The sequence below is a fragment of the Petaurus breviceps genome, unplaced genomic scaffold, assembly GCF_028583685.1.
Source record: "Petaurus breviceps papuanus isolate PSGF00001 unplaced genomic scaffold, PetGlider_PUasm1.0 177, whole genome shotgun sequence".
NCBI classification, from domain to species: Eukaryota; Metazoa; Chordata; class Mammalia; order Diprotodontia; family Petauridae; genus Petaurus; species Petaurus breviceps.
Window position 1 is genome coordinate 4,508,122 of NW_027185776.1, and position 17,481 is coordinate 4,525,602.

The window sequence follows — 17,481 nt, forward strand, 5'->3', positions numbered from 1 at the left end:
TTTGTTTTGTCTTAAATAAATATTGATTAGTTTGCAAAGTGTTCTCTAAGTAAATTGCCAGTCATCTCTACTCTGAGGAATGTCACATCCATAGTGTTCATATTAGTTGCCATACTCATGGTACTGCACAGTAATGCCAGTGCATACACATCAAACCATTAAGAAGTTATCTCAAAATAACTGGTCTGATACATACAGGAAACACACCAAAGACTAAAAAGGTAAGAAGAAAACGTGTTCATTTTTCTCTAGTCCATCACAACACTACTACGGCAATCAAAGAGTGTCAGATAGAGAACCTCACCAATCAGTCCCTACCAACAGATAGAAGACTTAAATATTTCCCTAGTGAAGCCTAATATAGCACTCCCACTGGTTATTCCCCCAATTAGCATTCACACTGGTAGGGTGAGTACCCAGAGTGTGACCATTACCTTGGGATAAAAGGGTACACTGTGGGTATACATATATATAACAATATAGCTCATGAGCTCCCACCAGTGTGCTTTTTCTTATCAGTCAGTAGACACTCTTAGTTCTTAGTGAAAGCATTGACTAAGATGGTATAATAATTACAGGACTATAAAACATCTCCCCCATAAACCTGTGGCACAGTCTTCTACAAAAAGAAAAAGGGCACAAATCTAGAGTATGATATAGTGAGGCACATATATAAGGGAATACATGTAGCCATGGTAACTCCCAGCTCCAAAACTATAAGACCCTGATGTCCTTTCTCTCCTCCTGAAGTTCTCATAAAGCTCCCTCTTTGAACACTGTCTCTGCTGGTTCAAATGCTCATCTGAATTCCCAGGAACTCCTCTTCTATGTAGCTCAGCTCTCAACTACCTGTCTCTTGAATCCATATTGTCTCTCTTCTCTTCTAAAAAAAGTTGCAGGCAGCTAGGTGGCACCATGACGAAAGCGCTGGCCCTGGAGTCAGGAGGACCCGAGTTCAGTTCCAGCCTCAGACACTTAACACCCACACAAAAACACTAGCTGTGTAACCTTGGGCAAATTACTTAACCCCAATTGCCCTCCAAAAAGTGCAAAAAAAAAAGTTGCTTCTCTCCTTAAGTGACTACCCCTCTATATGTTTCTGTCTGAAGTGTGTCTGCTCTATTAACTGGGCTTTGAACTCTCTCAAACTGACTCTCCAAATGCTAGGTGAGGTATCTTCTCTGGACAAGTAGTTCTCTGCTGCTGGATGCCATAGTGAATGGTGAGAGGGAGGAGGGGGGGGGGAAACCCTTTGAGGAAGACAGAATATTTTAGTTTAAAAATAATAAATTACTGTCTAGCCAAATAGAATTGACCACTTTGATATGGCTAAAAAGTAAATGTTGAATAAATATTTATTGTGTGTAGAAGGAAGAAAAATTATGCATTTGTTTAAGATTCAATGTTAACTCTAGAAAGTAGATTTAGTGCCATGCAGACTGAATCCCTGCACTACTCTCCTCTCCAAAAAGAGACAAAGAGTGAGGTGCTCCTGCCTAAAATGCCTGAGTTGATCTTGTCTTTTAAGTCACATGAATATGTTCCCAATTAGTGTTTGTAATGACTTTGTTCCCTTCTGACTCAAATAAGGGACTTGTTCAGACCTAACCTGGCCTTTTAAATGGTCCCTTTTAAAGTGCCTAGGCTCTCAGGGACCAGCATTATTACAAAGGAATTATTTATAAGTATTACCAACTTTAAGTACTGGTTAAGCTGTAAAACGGAAAATATAACTTACATTGATGGCTACATAACAGGTAAAAGCATAAAAGCATTTGAGATTCTTAATAATGCCTCATATTCTTTAGCTTATTTAGGTTTGCAAAGCATTTTCCTCACACTATGAATTAAGAAACATAAAGATTATTTCCCTCAATTTACTGTTGAGAAAACTGATTCTCATACATGTTAAATGACTTGCCATTGATCAGACAGCTAGTAGTACAATAATAATACAACAAACAATTTAAGCATCTACAACATACAAGGCACTGTTTTGGACAATGAGAACACTAAGAAAAAAACAACCCTTATCCTCCAGACTTGATTGATTGTTGTCCTTTCTACTGAAGAGGACAAAAATGACATCACTATGTCAGGGTCAAGTGTCTGATTGTGGCTGATCAGACCAATAGGCTGAAAGGCTCTATCACTGGTCAGGCACAAATAATACATATGAACATTTGGAATGCAGATGTCTCTAAACTTGCATATCTCATGTTTCTTTTGAGCTAATATATTCCTCTTTGCTCATACAGCACAGTACTTTCTTTGACGTAGGCACACCATTCTAAGCGGTCCTATGCCAATGTCTCCCATGTCTCCCATTCAATTCCAAAGTTCTTCAGAAGGGCCTTGAGAAGCTCTTGTATAACTTCTTCTGACTTCTATGTGAGCACTTGTCTTGTGTGAGTCTTTTAGGCAAATTTACATTTGGCATTTGAACAACGTTACCAGTGCATTGGAGTTGTGCTCTCTGCAGAAGAATTTGAATGCTTGGCAGTTCAGCTTGAGAAAGGACCTCAGTAGTCAGGTGATCTTTAGAATCTTCCTCAGACAATTCAAATGGAATGGAGCAATTCAATTTCCTGGCGTAACACTGGTATACTGTCCCAGTCTCACAGGTATATAACAATGAGGTCAGCACAAAAGCTCTACAGACTTTCAGTTTTATGGGCAATCTAATACCTCTTCTCTCCTATACCTTCCTTCAGAGCCTCCCAAAGACTGAGCTAGCCTTGGCAACACATGAGTGTGACATCATCATCTATGTGTACATCCTGGAAAGTTTCCACAGTATTCAAAATTTCACCATTTGCTATAACGGATTGCTCCAGGTATGGATGGTGTGGTGCTGGATGGTGGAGAACCTCTGTTTTCTTGGTGTTATCAAGCCAAAATTAGCATAAAAAGCAGAGAGTCAGTTCATGCTCTGCTGCATTTCAGCCTCAGAAGCTGCACTGAGGGCACAATCACCTGTAAACAAAAAGGCATACACCAACTATCCTTCCCCTTTAGTCATGGCTTGTAGGCCTTTTCGAGTTAAACAATTTACTGTCAGTATAGTAACTGACCTTGATGCTGTTTTCATCACAACATTGCTGAAAACACCATGCTAAAAGCACGGGAGCAAGCACACAGCCTTGCTTCACTCACTGTTGACTGGAAAAGCACAAGAGCATTGTCCATTATCCAGAACCCATGTAAGCATGACATCATGGAACTGGCATATAATACTGATTAACTTCTCTGCCATCATCTTCTACAAGCCCTCACAACTAACAGTATCAAAGACCATTAATGAATGTTGCGTACAGACCTCTGTTCTGCTTCTGGCATTTCTCCTGGAATCACTGGGCAGCAAACATCAGATTGACCATTCCATGGCCCTTTCTGAAATTGCACTGGTTCTTGGGTAGATGACCATCTTCCAGGTGAAGGATCAGCCTATTAAGGAGAACTCTGGCAAGAATTTTGCCAGCAATGACTAAGAGAGAGCGATCCCTCTATGATTGACACAGAACAACCTATTTCCTTTTTCTTTATAGATATGGACAATAGAGGCATCCTTGAATTACTGAGGGATGATCTTTTTCCATTTAACCCAGAAGATTTCAGTTAGCTTTTGTATGAGCAATGGACCCCCCCTGCTGTAATTTAAAGATCCCCCTGTATTGGCTTGGTTTTCAAATTGATTGTGTTAAAACCAAGAGCTTGTGAATCCCACTTGTGGAATGGACTTGTTGACTTGAAAAGAAAGGGCTGAACTGGGAGGAGCTGGTCACATCAATTTAGAGAGACACAAGAAAAGAAAGAGGCAGAAGAACTTTTTGGAAGCAGCACCTTTGGAGGCAGAGAGAGACTGAGAGGATTGCTGAGGGCCATTTTGAATTGCCCAGGACTTTTGAGAGTTGCCACCCAGAGCTGCCAAGGACTGAGGAGACATGGCTGTTATGCTGGTACTTTTTCTGTCTGTTTTGATGTTGTTTTGCCAGATTTGTCCACTGGTGAAGGACAGTCCTGTTGCTGCAGAGGTCTAGGAACCTTGCTGTTGGTTCAGAGCTACTGAGACTGTTCTGCAAACAGAGAGTGAGGTGGAGTAGTACTTGATTAAATCACACTTGGGGGTAGTACTTGGAGATTATTGAATCACACTTAGTAAATGCTGTATTTTGAATGATGTCATATTTTGATCTTCTCTGTTCTTAATTTGTTACTGAATAAAATGGAGAGCACCTATGCTGGTATTTTGAACCTTGGGAAGTTGCCTTTGCTTGGCATTACACCTGCCTTGCAAAATTCAGCTGGAATAGCATCAGAACCACACTCTTTGCCACACAAAACGAGCCTAATGACATTTAAAACCTCTTCTTCAGTTGGAAGTTTGGCTAGAGATGGATTGACCTGAGGTATATATGGTCAATGGTTTCAGCATTGGCTGAGGTATTGAGAACACTATGGAAGTGTTCAGTTTATCTCTCTAAGATCATGTCCTTATCACTACTCAACAAAACTCCATCAGCACTGAGTAACTGAGATGTTCCATAGGTCTTTGGCCCATAAATAGCCTTCCGGGCATCATAAAAATCCTTTGGATTATTACCATCATTGTAAAACTGATTTTCATATGACTTCTTACTGAACCAAGAAGCCTATATCTCTCTAATCTTCACTTTACTTTACTTTTGATGGAGTTAAAGATGGCCTTATTAGAGACAAACTATCCTGCGGTAAACTGAGGAGCTCTTGTTTTTCATTTATCAGTTTCTGAATTTCCCCATCATTTTCATCAAACCAGTCTTGATATTTGCAAGTGTTCTGGCCCAGATGAGTAAGTGTGGTGTTATATACCAAATCTCTGAAAGGTGCCCACCCCTTTTCTGCTCCACTGTTGCCAATCGTTTTGGCTCAGCTTTCCCTCCAAGTTAGCAACACACTGTTCATACATGGAGAAGCACTCTAATCTGTTGACATTAAGTCTTCTGATAGTCATCTTGCCTTGGGGATGCCACTTTTGTTGAATGTGAAAATTTAGCTTGAAGAAGATAAGTCTATGATCAATCCAGCACTCTGTGCCACATATCACCTTTTTCACTCTCAAATACTGTCTGTCTCTTCTCCTTATAATAATATAGCCAACTAAAGGCCAAAGTTTGCTGCAAGGGTACATCCACAAAGTTTTATTATGTTTAAGTAAATAGAAGACAGTGTTGGTGATAAGAAAGTCATGAGACCCATAAGTGTTCAGTAGTAAGTGACTACTGCTGTTGCTGTTTCTGACTCCATTCCTCCCAAGGACTCCCTGTCATATCTGATAATCTGTCCCTCTTATTTATGTCACCCAGAATTACAAGCTTGTCCTCTTTTGGCCCATTGATGATGAGGGTCTCCAGGTCTTCATAAAATTTTTATCTGACCTCATCAGAGTTCGTCATGGTGGGAGCATATGCACTGATGACGGTGTATGTCACTTTCCTGCAAGCAGCAATCACATTGTCAAGAGCCTGTCATTCATTCCTTTGGGAGGCATAAAAGCCTGTTATCTAGATTCATTTTGACTGCAAAACCTATGCCACCTTCACAGTGCTCCCGATCACCATAGCCACTCCAAAAAAAATATGTATACAGCTTCAGCTTTGGTAAGTTGGCCTTCATTTTCCAACCTTGTTTCACTCAGGGTTACTATTTGGAGGGGATACCTGCTGAGTTCTCTTGCAACACAATCTTATTATCTTTTGGGTCTACTGGATTTTGTATTGACCATAAGCATTCACACATTCCATACCAATGGTGAATGGATTATCTTTGCAAAAGTTTTTGTAGGATCCCTGACTGCCACAGTAAGCATGTCAGGGTTAGGATAGGTGAAGCAGACAATTTTTAAGACATCTCTTCTATTCTTTTCCTCACATCAGAAGGTAAGCAATACAGTCCTTCAAAAAGGCTGCTCAGATACACAGGGGGTCACTGAATCCCACTGTTGCTTCAGTCCAGTGAGAAGAAGACCCTATGGTCTGGGCTGCCTATATGCAAGGTTTGTGGTTACAGATCCCAGTGTATTTGCACCTCCTGCTTCATCACTTGCCTTTCACCGTAGGACTTTGAGGTAGGTAAAAATAGTACAATGGTATGGGTGATGTCTTCTGACTTGTGCATAAATTAGATTTAAATGAGGCAGAGTTGTGTGAAGTCATCAACCTCATTCTCTCTTCTAGAGTCACCAAAGTCCAGTGGCAAGACAAAAGTCAATATGACTGGCAATGATTCAGGACACAGTGGATGATCTTTAATCATCCTTGGCATCTTTACTGTCTGACCAAGCTCTAAGCACTCCACAACACCTGCTTCCACTGCCTTTATAGCCTATTGGAACAAATTGTTAACATCTACCTATTCCACTGGGGAAGTCTTCACATACTTGGGGTAGACACCCCCCTAATTCATTTACAAGTTTGAGGGCCCTCAGTTTCCTTCAACCTGGTTTAACCTGTCTGCCAAATCAGTTTACTAGACTGTGGCCCCTGCACATACTATATAGCTTCTTAGAGCCACAAATGAGAGCTGAGTGGTAGATAGACATAAAAGATGGAAAATAGCCCTGAAAAAGGGCTCAGCAGCCCTCATACCAGAGGTATTAGTCTTCCTTGAACGTACATACACCCCCCTCAAGATTTATATTCCTATTAAAGTCTAAGAGTCAGAAGTTGAACCCAAATCCATTTCTTTTACAACTATGCCATGCTGTCCACTGTTTCTTCTCCATTCTAATACAAAGCATGGGTGGTTTTTCCCTTTTGTTCTAATTCTTCTTTCACACCATGACTAACGTGCAAATATGTCTAATAGGATTGTACATGTACAGTCTATATCAGATTGTATGCCATCTTGGGGAGGGGGAGGAAGAGGAAGGAGGAAAAAATTTGGAACTAAAAATCTTATAAAATTCATACAGATGCCAAAAATTTTATACTTTAATTCGTCACCATAAAGCTGCAGTCTAGTCCATATTTATTCCTGGATTAAAATATTGGTAAATATTAAATTGCTGTGCATTTGCTAAAATTTAAAAGGTTGATAACAGAGATAAAATAATTGTTAGATGATTAATAATAACCATATGTGCCTCCCATAAAAGTTGGGATGCAAGAACTTGCAGCTATCATGATAACAGATCAGTAGAGCAATTCATGTAAAATATTAAGGAAAACTTACCTAATGAAAAATGACTGTCTAAAGACATTTATTTCAAAAAAAATCTTATAAAAGTGAATGCTGAAAACTATCTTTACATGCAATTGGAAAAAGGAAAATACTATTAAATGGTAAAGAAATATAAAGCATGGACAATATTCCCCTCTCTGGATCTCAGTTTCTACATCTGTAAAGTCAGAAGATTAGGCCAAATTACCTTTACATTCCCTTTAATAATTTCTAAGCCTACTTTCTAATTCAATCAACCAATAAGCACTTATTAAGCACCTATTATGTGTTAGGCACTGTGCTAAACATTGGAATTCTCACATGAATACATAAATATAATCCCCAAAGATTTTCTATATACCAAGAGGAACACACCACTATATTTTATAACCTATTTTCATATAAACATTCACTCATAAGCCCTCAGATGAGAAATTTTATTAGCAGTGTAGCTGAATATAGATAGATTTTAGATACTGTATTGAAGCTTTTTCTTGGAGTATGTGGTGAAACAGAACTGGTGTTTTCTATACGTTCTCCCATAAAATTGGTAGGGCTGCCAATTGAAAAAAATGACTAAACAAACCGTGGTAGGTGAATGTAATGGAATACTGCTGTACAAGGAATATGAAGAAATTCAGGGAAGGAGGTAGAATGAAGTAAATGAAACATAACAATATACACAATGACCACAAAGCAAATTAAAAGAAAATAAAAAGAAGTTGAACATTGTGTAAGTATAATGAACAAACTTATCCCAGAAGAGGTAAGAAAAGACATCTCCTCTGCTTTACACAAACAGGAGACTGGGTATTGAATTCTACTTACAGCGTCAGGCTTACTTGATGTGTTTGTTACTTTTGCTAAACTGCTTTTCTTCTTTTCCATTTATTCCCTGTTATAAGGGATGACTTACAGGGTAGGGGGGAAAGGAGGATATTTAGAAATGAAGGCAATATAAAAACAAAAGATAACAATAAGGTAGGGTTTTTTTTTACAAAATTTTAAAATGTAAGATTTTTTTCTAGCACTAGTTTAAGTTTGGTTCAGCTCCTGAGTATAAAAAAATGGTACATGCAAACAGTGCACTTTTTATCTAAAGATTAGATTCTGCCTGGCAGAAGGAAAAAAAAGAACTGGAAAACTATTGAATAAAAGTTCAGTTTATTCTTCTGTTGTTCTATTAAGTAAGGTTCTATGCTTTCATTTATTCATTATTCATTCATCATATTCATTTCTTTTTATTTCATTCATTTAAATGAGGCAGAGTTGTGTGAAGTCATCAACCTCATTCTCTCTTATCTAGAATCACCAAAGTCCAAGGGTTTGCAATGGTCAGCACATGGAAGTATTGACTGACCCTCAGTACTTGATATGAATTAAAAGATTAAAAGAAAATATAAAATATTTAGCATTTACTTCTAGGACTTTGATGAAGGCTTAACACTTTAATTTAAAATGAACAAATAATTAGTCTTTACACTGGAAGGAAATTTAATTAATTGGCTACTTTGATATTGTGGCTAAATACTGAATGCTGGATACTTGTTGCCTATGGCAGGAAGAAAAAATGGTGAATTCATTAAATTTAAGATTCATCTTTTTCTCTAAAAACTAGGCTTCAAAATGATTGTTTGGTATCAGGTAGACTAAATGCCTAGATTTTCAGTGAACTGATGGAAATCTGGGGCATTTTGCAAACATGGTCACAGACCAGCAAAGCTAACAATAATGATAGTAGTGTTTTTCACACATTCCCTTGAGAACTTAGGATGAAATTATAGCCTAGATTCTTTTTGGCCATGTACCCACCTCCTGCTTATCTTTCTGAGACAGGACACACCAATCCTTCACCAGGGAAGCTTTCCAAAAGGAACAATAAATAAAAAGCATATGAGCATGGTTCATTTTTAAGAAACAAATGCCAAATACTGGGAGATTTCCATTATATTAAATTTCAGTTTTTATGTAGACAGCATTTAAAAATGAAACTAGAATGACGATGAGAAGACAAAAAATAGAAATACCTATAAAGATTTATGGAGCAAGAACTATTCTCCATCAGTGATTGTGGAATCACTACATTTGTACTCTAACATCACAGTCCCACTGCATGAGTAAATAGAAATATCACTAAAGGAAATAAAGATGACACAGAGGAGGTCCATAGGAGAAGTGACATCGATTTGCAGGCACTGGGCAACTAATCTTAAGATATATAAAAGAAGGAAAGATATCAAAAATTTGGGTAAAAAAATCCCAGACCCCCCCCCAAAAGTCAACAAAGAGACTATAAATATCTAATAACCCACATACCCACTTTCTCATATCATCAAAATTTTATGAGTATAATCTACAAACACATCGAGGGAATCTTTGAACAAGATATGAAAAGGAAACAGGCAAACGCCTGCAAGCAATATTTTATAGCAGTCTTTAAAAGTATATACCATTGTTGCTTTTTTTTTTTACTACAAAAAAAGTATTAAATTCTGAGGAGAAAAATACCATTTTAAAGGCTGTCCTTTTCTTTCCCAACACATTAAGAACTTAGATGAGGCTTTTATCAAAAGGTCAGATAGCACAGTAATACATAAGGTAGTTGGCTTTTATTATGGAACATTTTAACTCATACAAAGGAAAAATCAAAAGTTTGAAATGAGACACCAAGAAATAAAGGCATAAGTGAACAGGAACAAGAGAGGAGGGTTTCATGGAAAGGGATGCCAAAAGATCTCAGCTGCCTGAGAGGAAAGGACATAACTAGAAATCAGTCTCTAGGTACTACTGTTGTCTCTTGGATACTATGGTCTTCAGATTAAGACCTGTAAAAGGGATAGGGGTCAGCAGCAGTCCTTCATAGGATTAGTGCTCATCTCCATCAAACTGACAGACCAGGCAAGGATTATAGGAAAAAAACGGGTTCTCTCTCAGATCTCAGTAGTTGGTTCTCTTTCTCTGATGTCACAGGAATGAAGAAACTAGGATTTGGTTAATGAAGCCCTGGATGTATAAGGAAGAGGCACAGAAGTTTCCAAAATGAGATATGAAGGTTTCCAGAAAATGACAGGACAGAGGCAATGAACAGAGGTAGCCTACTTTATGAAACCTTAGAGAAGCAAAAATCAGAGAAGTTTTTTTTATTATCACACTCTCCTCCAAAATGTTTCTCCCATGCATATTTGTACAAGATGATTTGAAAAATATAATACAGATAATTTTGTTTAATCCCTAAAACAGGGAGACTTACACTTGCTAAAAGTGTTTGCCGCTTACATGGAGTATATCCAGTACACAATCAAAATAGAAGAGGGATTCTCTATAGAAGGTGAATCAATCTTAGTTTAGTTTAGTGATTTTCCCAAGTTTTCTAGTTGCTTTACCCAAACCAAGTAAAGGGAAAAACTTCGAAAATATGCTCATGATCTTTGGGCGATAAGAATCTCTGAATCAAAAGTTACAACAGCTAATGCAGAGTCTCAAAAGCCAAATAGAAACCTACTCTTTCTGCTTCATACAGATGGGTTTCAGTTCTGGTTTTATCTTTAAAGTGTTTTCTCTTACCCTGCTTTTCAGCTTATAAACTTCCTCAAATAATTATAGACAAAAGTGAGATTATAGATATTTGAAACTTCAATGGATCTATGATATCAAAGGGGATCTGACTGAAGTGAAGGGTAGGAAAGGAGATATTCTTGGCATATATGCTGAAATGTACCCAGTCATAGTGAAGACAATAGGTTATAAACTTAGAGCTAATAAAGTCATAGATCTAGAGCTGGAAGGAGCCTTGGGGGTCATCTAGTCCAATGCTCTCAATTTGCAGGTAAGGAAACTGAGGCCCTGAGAGGTCAATTGACTTGTCCAAAGTCACTCTGGTAAGAAGTGCTTGCTATGGAACTGAACAAGAAATCCGAAAATGTTGAGCAGACTGTGAACATAAGAAACCTACCCCCTGACCAACAGATCTAGGGCAGAAGTCATCATAAAGGAGATATTATGGTGATGATGACTGCAAAAAATTAAAACAGGTTCAAGGATTATTTATATTAAATAATAATAAAAAACCATTTGATTTATGAGATAAAACAAATCTCAAAAGACTAGACTGATTAACTGAATTTAACAAGATAAAATAATTGAATTATTGACTACAAGTCAATAATTTGAGTCAACATTTTGATATGGCAGCCAAAAAAAAATGAATGCAAACTTTGGAGAGGCATTGCTTTCAAGAAGAGGAGGTGGTAATTTTACTGTGCTCTGCACTAGTTAGACCACATTTGGATGTTCAATGCTGGGTGCCATATTTTAAGGACCTTAATATACTGGAGGGAGTCCAGAGCAGGTCAACCAGAATAGTGAAGAGCCTAGAGAACATAACAAATGCCGATCATTTGAAAGAAATGGGGATATTTATTCTGGAGAAAGCTTAAGAGGGAATATGCAAATTATCTGTAAGTCTTTGAAATGTCACAAGAGAGAGGGATTTGACTTGTTCAGCTTGGCCTAAAAGTACAGAACTAGAAGCAGTAGGCAGTTCTCCTGTATTCAATAGTTTTAGCCCACCCTAGCCCACACCTCTGTCCTAGATGACAATTGAGGGCTCTTTTCATTTCTCAAATTTTCTGACTCTCTTCAGTTCTGGGAATCAGATTTTCAAAGGATCATGGACAAGTACATTCAAAGGAGGATGAGAAGGATGGTGGGGCTAAAATCACATCATATAATAAACAAACGGTTGAAAAACTGATGATGCCACAAATAAAGTCAGATCTAAATAACAGGAAAAGCATCAATTGCTTGTGGCTAGGTCAAGCTAATACAATAAAAATGACAATTTTACCTAAATTAAATTACATATTTCGTGCCATACCAATCTACCAAAAAATTATTTTGTAGAGCTAGAAAAAATAGTGACAAACTTCATTTGGAAGAACAAAAGGTCCAGAATATCAAGGGAATCAATGAAAAGAAGTGCTAGGGAAGGTGGCCTAGCCATACCAGATTTTAATCTGTATTATAAAGCAGCAGTCATCAAAACTACTTGGTAAAGGGGCGGCCAGGTAGCACAGCGAGTAAGAGCACCGGCTCCAGTGTCGAGATGACCTGGAGATCAAATCCGGGCTCAGATACTTAGCACCACACCCAGAAATAACTGGACATGTAACCTTGAGCAAGTTACTTAACCCCGATTGCTTTAAAAAAAAAACTACTTGGTATTGGCTGAGGAATAGAGTAGTGGATCAGTGGAAAAGATTAGGTACACAAGACACAGCAGTCAATGATCATAGCAATCTACTGTTTGATAAACCCAAAGACCTGAACTTCTGGGACAAGAACTCACTATTTGACAAAAACTGCTAGGAAAACTGGAAAATAGTATGACAGAAACTGGGCATATACCAATATCTTACACCGTATACCAAAATAAAGTCTAAATGGGTGCACAGTCTAGGTATAAAGGCTGATACTGTAAGCAATAGGGGAGAGGAAGGAATAGTTTATCTGTTAGATTTATGGAGAAGGGAAGATTTTATGACCAAACAAGATTTAGAGAGCATTATGAAATGCAAAATGGATAATTTTGATTACATTAAATTGAAAAGTTTCTGTACAAATAAAGCCAATGTACCCAAGATTAAGAGGGAAGTGGAAAATTGGGAAAGAATTTTTTGTAACCACTGTCTCTGATAAAGGCCTCATTTCTAAAATATACAGAGAACTGAGCCAAATCTACAAGAATACAAGTCATTCCCCAACCTATAAATGGTCAAAAGGATATGAACAGGCAGTTTTTAGAGGAAGAAATTAAAGGTATCTAAAAGCATATGAAAAAATGCTCTAAATCACTATTGATTAGAGAAATGCAAATCAAAACAACTCTGAGGTACAATATCTCACCTGTCAGATTGGCTAAGATGACAAAACAGGAAAATGATAAATGCTGGAGAGGATATGGAAAAATTGGAACACTAATGCATTGTTGGTGGAGTTGTGAACTGATTAAACCATTCTGGAGAGCAATCTGGAACTATGCCCAAAGGGCTATAAATAAGTGCATACCCTTTCACCCAGCAACACCACTTCTAGGGTTGTATCCCAAAGAGATCACAGAAGTGGGAAAAGGACCCATATATACAAAAATATTTACAGCAGCTCTTTTTTGTGGTGGCAAAGAATTGGAAATCAAGGGGATGCCCATCAATTGGGGAATGGCTAAACAAGTTGTGGTATATGAATGTAACGGAATACTATTTTGCTATAAGAAATGAGGAGCAGACGGACTTCATAATAACTTGGAGAGACTTATATAAACTGATGTTGATGGAGAAGAGCAGAATCAGGAGAAATTTGTACACAATTACAGACACATCATATGTGTGACAACTAACTTTGATAGACTGGGCTCCTCTCAGCAATGCAGGGTTATAAGACAACTCCAAAAGACTGATGAGGAAAAGAGACGTCCACATTCAGAGAAAGAGCTACAGAGTCTACATGCAGATTGAAGCAAACTACTCGCTCACTTTTTTTTTTTGTTTGGTTTTGTTTCTTCTTTCTCACTGTTCATTTCATTGTGTATAATCCTTCTTTACAACTTGACTCATGTTTTAATGTGAAGGAATTTGGAGATCCTATATTTGATTGCATGCCACCATGGAGGGAGAGGGGGGACAAGCGTGGGAGAATTTGAAACTCAAGGGATTGTGGAACTGAATATTGTAAACTAAAAGTAAATAAATAAATTTAAATTTAAAAAAAAAGAAAAATTAATGATGTTTACCTTAGAGAAAATAAGATCTATGGAAGACATTACAGTTTTCAAGTATTCAGAGGGCTCATGTGGAAAGATTAAATTTATTTTGCTTAGCCCCAAAAAGCAGAACAACAATCACTTGGTGGAAATTAGGGGAAGGCAGATTCTGAAAGAACTTTCTAATAAAACTGTTAAACAAAAGAATGACTTAATCCATAAGACAATTAGCTCCCAATCACAAGAGGTCTTCAAATGGACACTGAACAACAAAAGGGTCAGAGATGTAATAGAGCAAGTTGATCTCAATAACTTCTGAAGTCACTTTAGATTTTATAACTTTAAGAGTGATTTCTAGAAAAATCATTTATCTTTTATTTCATATGTTTTAGTCAAATCCTGCTCCTGGTAGTTGCCACGTCTCTCGTTTGGTCACAAATAGTATTATATAGAAAACTGTGGGGCTCCCTCAGGACTTATGCCCCTAAAGATGTACAAAACGAGTATCTATTTTTTTATGGTGAAGAGATACTCTGCTCTTTCTTTGAAGGCTTACAGTTTATAAGGTGAAATGGAAGACTCACAAAGAAATCCTAACAGCAAGCTTCAAGGAAGGAGGAATGTCATTAGTCTCTAACTACACCTTCTCCTTTAATCTATGGGAATTAATAATACCAGAATTTCAGATCCCTGCAGTTGCAAAGAGGAATGTGGGTTGGCAGTGCCTGGTTTTGAATTACTTGAAATTCACATGCTTTCCCAAACCAACATTTCAAATCTCCGTGGGATATGTGGATCTTGATGAGTTGATCCATTAAGATCAACCTGTTGGACACCCTTCTATTTTGAAGAACACATATCTCATCCTAGGGATATGCCTACCCAGGCGTTTCTAGCTCAACAGCATGCAGAAAAAAGCTTGAATTTGGGCACTGTGGAATAAGGAATGTTTCTGTTTTTAGAAGAAGTAACCAACAATTAAGAAAAGACAATATCATACCTGACTGGCTTAAGCAGTTTTATGAATTCTCTTACATTCTCCTCTTCCCTCTCCCATAAAAAACATGTTTTGAAGTAAAATCAGTGTATACTACTGCAAATATCATTACCAAACTCATGAACAGAAGTTAGGTAGACAGAAACACATGGGTTCAAATTCCACTTCCAAGATTTACTACCTGCGTGGCATGAGGAAGTCATTTAACTACTCTGAGTCTCAGGTTCCTCATTTGTAAAATGGGATTTAAAATACCAATAGTATCAACCTCACAGAAACAATGTGAAGCTGAGATGAAATACTACACTGTAAAGTGCTTTGCAAACCTTTAAGCACTATATAAATATCAATTTTTATTTTTATTATTATTATTCCCTGGCATTAAATAATCAAAGAGAGGTCCATCAGCTAAAACAATAAAAACACTAATGTTTTGGTTTGGGTTTTGGTCTTTAACCACAGTCTTGTTTCACTCCCAATGCAAGTTATGGGTCTCTCTTCTTACCCTGGCAAATTCCATCGGTTTGGGAAGCAGACACATGACCATGACATCAAAGCGAACATCACACACGGTCTTCAACCACTTGGTGACAAACTGAGGTTTCAGCTTTTCCACTAAGCTTCCGACTTCATCATCCATCATGTAAGCTGTGGAGTGGAACCACTGAAAGACCATGCTAACCAGTCTGGCTAAGCTTTCAGTGGGTGTATTCTCACTAGGGGTACAAAGACTCACCTGCAAAACATTAAACATGAACCCAAAGTCAGATACAATCAATCAACACATACTTACTATTACATTTAAATTCAGGGGCAGGGGAAACAATATCTGTGATGATCCATCTAGAGAAGGCAGTTCCACTGGAATAACAATAATAATAATAATAATAATAATAATAATTTGCATTTATATAGTGCTTTAAGGTTAACAACACTATCTAAGTTTGATTTGTCATTAAAAAAAATTATTCTGTATTATACAAAAAGATTGTCAGAGTCCCAAACAAAGCTCCTTTACTAATTCCCACCCTCATTCCAAGGACTTAGAAAATGTTCCCACTCCTTCTAACCCTAATAGAGGCCCCTAGCCACAAGTTCTTCCCAAAGACTTCCCACATCCCATCCAGACCTCCTGGGGTGGCTAGGTCATTGTAAAGTAGAGGTTCTTAACCTTTTTGTGTCAAACTCCTTTGGCAAGCTGGTGAAGACCATACATAGGTCTCTTAGAATATTTTTAAATGTATAAAATAAAGTACATAGGATTATAAACCAACTACTGAAATAGTTATCAAAATATCTCCTTATCCAACTTCATGAATACCCTGAAATATATCCACAGACCCCTGGGGGGACTCCAGGTTAAGAACCACTGCTTTAAATCATGATCAGATTGTCAGCTTCCATAACAAGACTTTTCCTGAAAGTTCTAAACTATTCATTAAAAAAGAACACCTGACAGAATAGCACAATCCTTGGAATAAAGTAATCAGTCTTAATAATGGCCTGTTGACTGACTAACTTACTAAACCTTCTAGAAATAACCCCAGTTGTTGCTTGTGAGTCTTGCTATATCGATGTGTAATTATCTTTCTTCAAAGCTTTGTGTCCATTCTCCAGATTCAGTCTATCAGGCTGCACTTGTATAGACAGTCCTGGCCCACTTCCAATAGTACAAGGTATATAACAAATTGGAGAAGTCTACCTTCAACTTCATAGAAATCAAATTATTGGGACATATGCCTTATTGGTTTGAATGTGACACTTTTTCTCTAAATATGGCATGTATAAAACCTTAATGCAGCCTATAATTGCTGTAATATTTCATTGCATACCCAAATTCTTTTCCTTTTAAATATATTACACTTAAGGAAATGAGGACAGAGGGTGGGAGAGAAATGAGGGTGGGAAGAGCAAACATGTATGTGTACCAACAAGATTTTCTCTCTTGAAGGTATCCAAAGAATATTCTCACAAGGTTAATGCTATTCTCAGCTAGCAAACCTCCTAACAGCCTTAGAATAGCCAGTGATTCCTGGAAATGTTGTCATTGATTGGTTCATGACATACTTTTCCACCCTCACTGCATCACTAATCAACCTTCTTCAGAAGAACCATACTTTCCAATAGTCACCTAACATTCATTAGGCCTTTGATGGTCTAGAATAATTCTTTTCCTTTTGCTTCCAACTTAGTCCTACTCCCCTGCAGTGACACTTCGCAGTAGAGGTAGATGCTTCAAAAAATCATAATGGCAGGGCAGCTAGGCAGAGCAGTGAGTAAAGCGCCGGCCCGGAGTCGGGAGGACCTGAGTTCAGTTCCAGCCTCAGACACTTAACACCCACACAAAAAGCCTGGGCAAGTTTCTTAACCCCAATTGCCCTCCAAAAGGCAAAAAAAAAAAGATCATGATGGCAGTATTTGCCCTGCCCAGCCCAGGAACAACACAGTTCCAGACCTCAACACACCACATCTCCCAGAAGCTCACTTACCGTGCCCCTCCACCCCCGCCCCTCCCCCACCCCAAGAA

General features: G+C 37.8%; 1 protein-coding gene across 1 annotated transcript in view; it reads right to left on the bottom strand.

Moving 5' to 3' along the window:
* Positions 1-17,481, bottom strand: part of UNC79 (unc-79 homolog, NALCN channel complex subunit) — a 345,437-nt gene that overhangs the window by 205,041 nt on the left and 122,915 nt on the right. Inside the window, exon 14 of the mRNA XM_069086022.1 lies at positions 15,460-15,690. Within this exon, the coding sequence (XP_068942123.1) occupies positions 15,460-15,690 (231 nt within the window). The remainder of the gene's footprint in view (positions 1-15,459; positions 15,691-17,481) is intronic.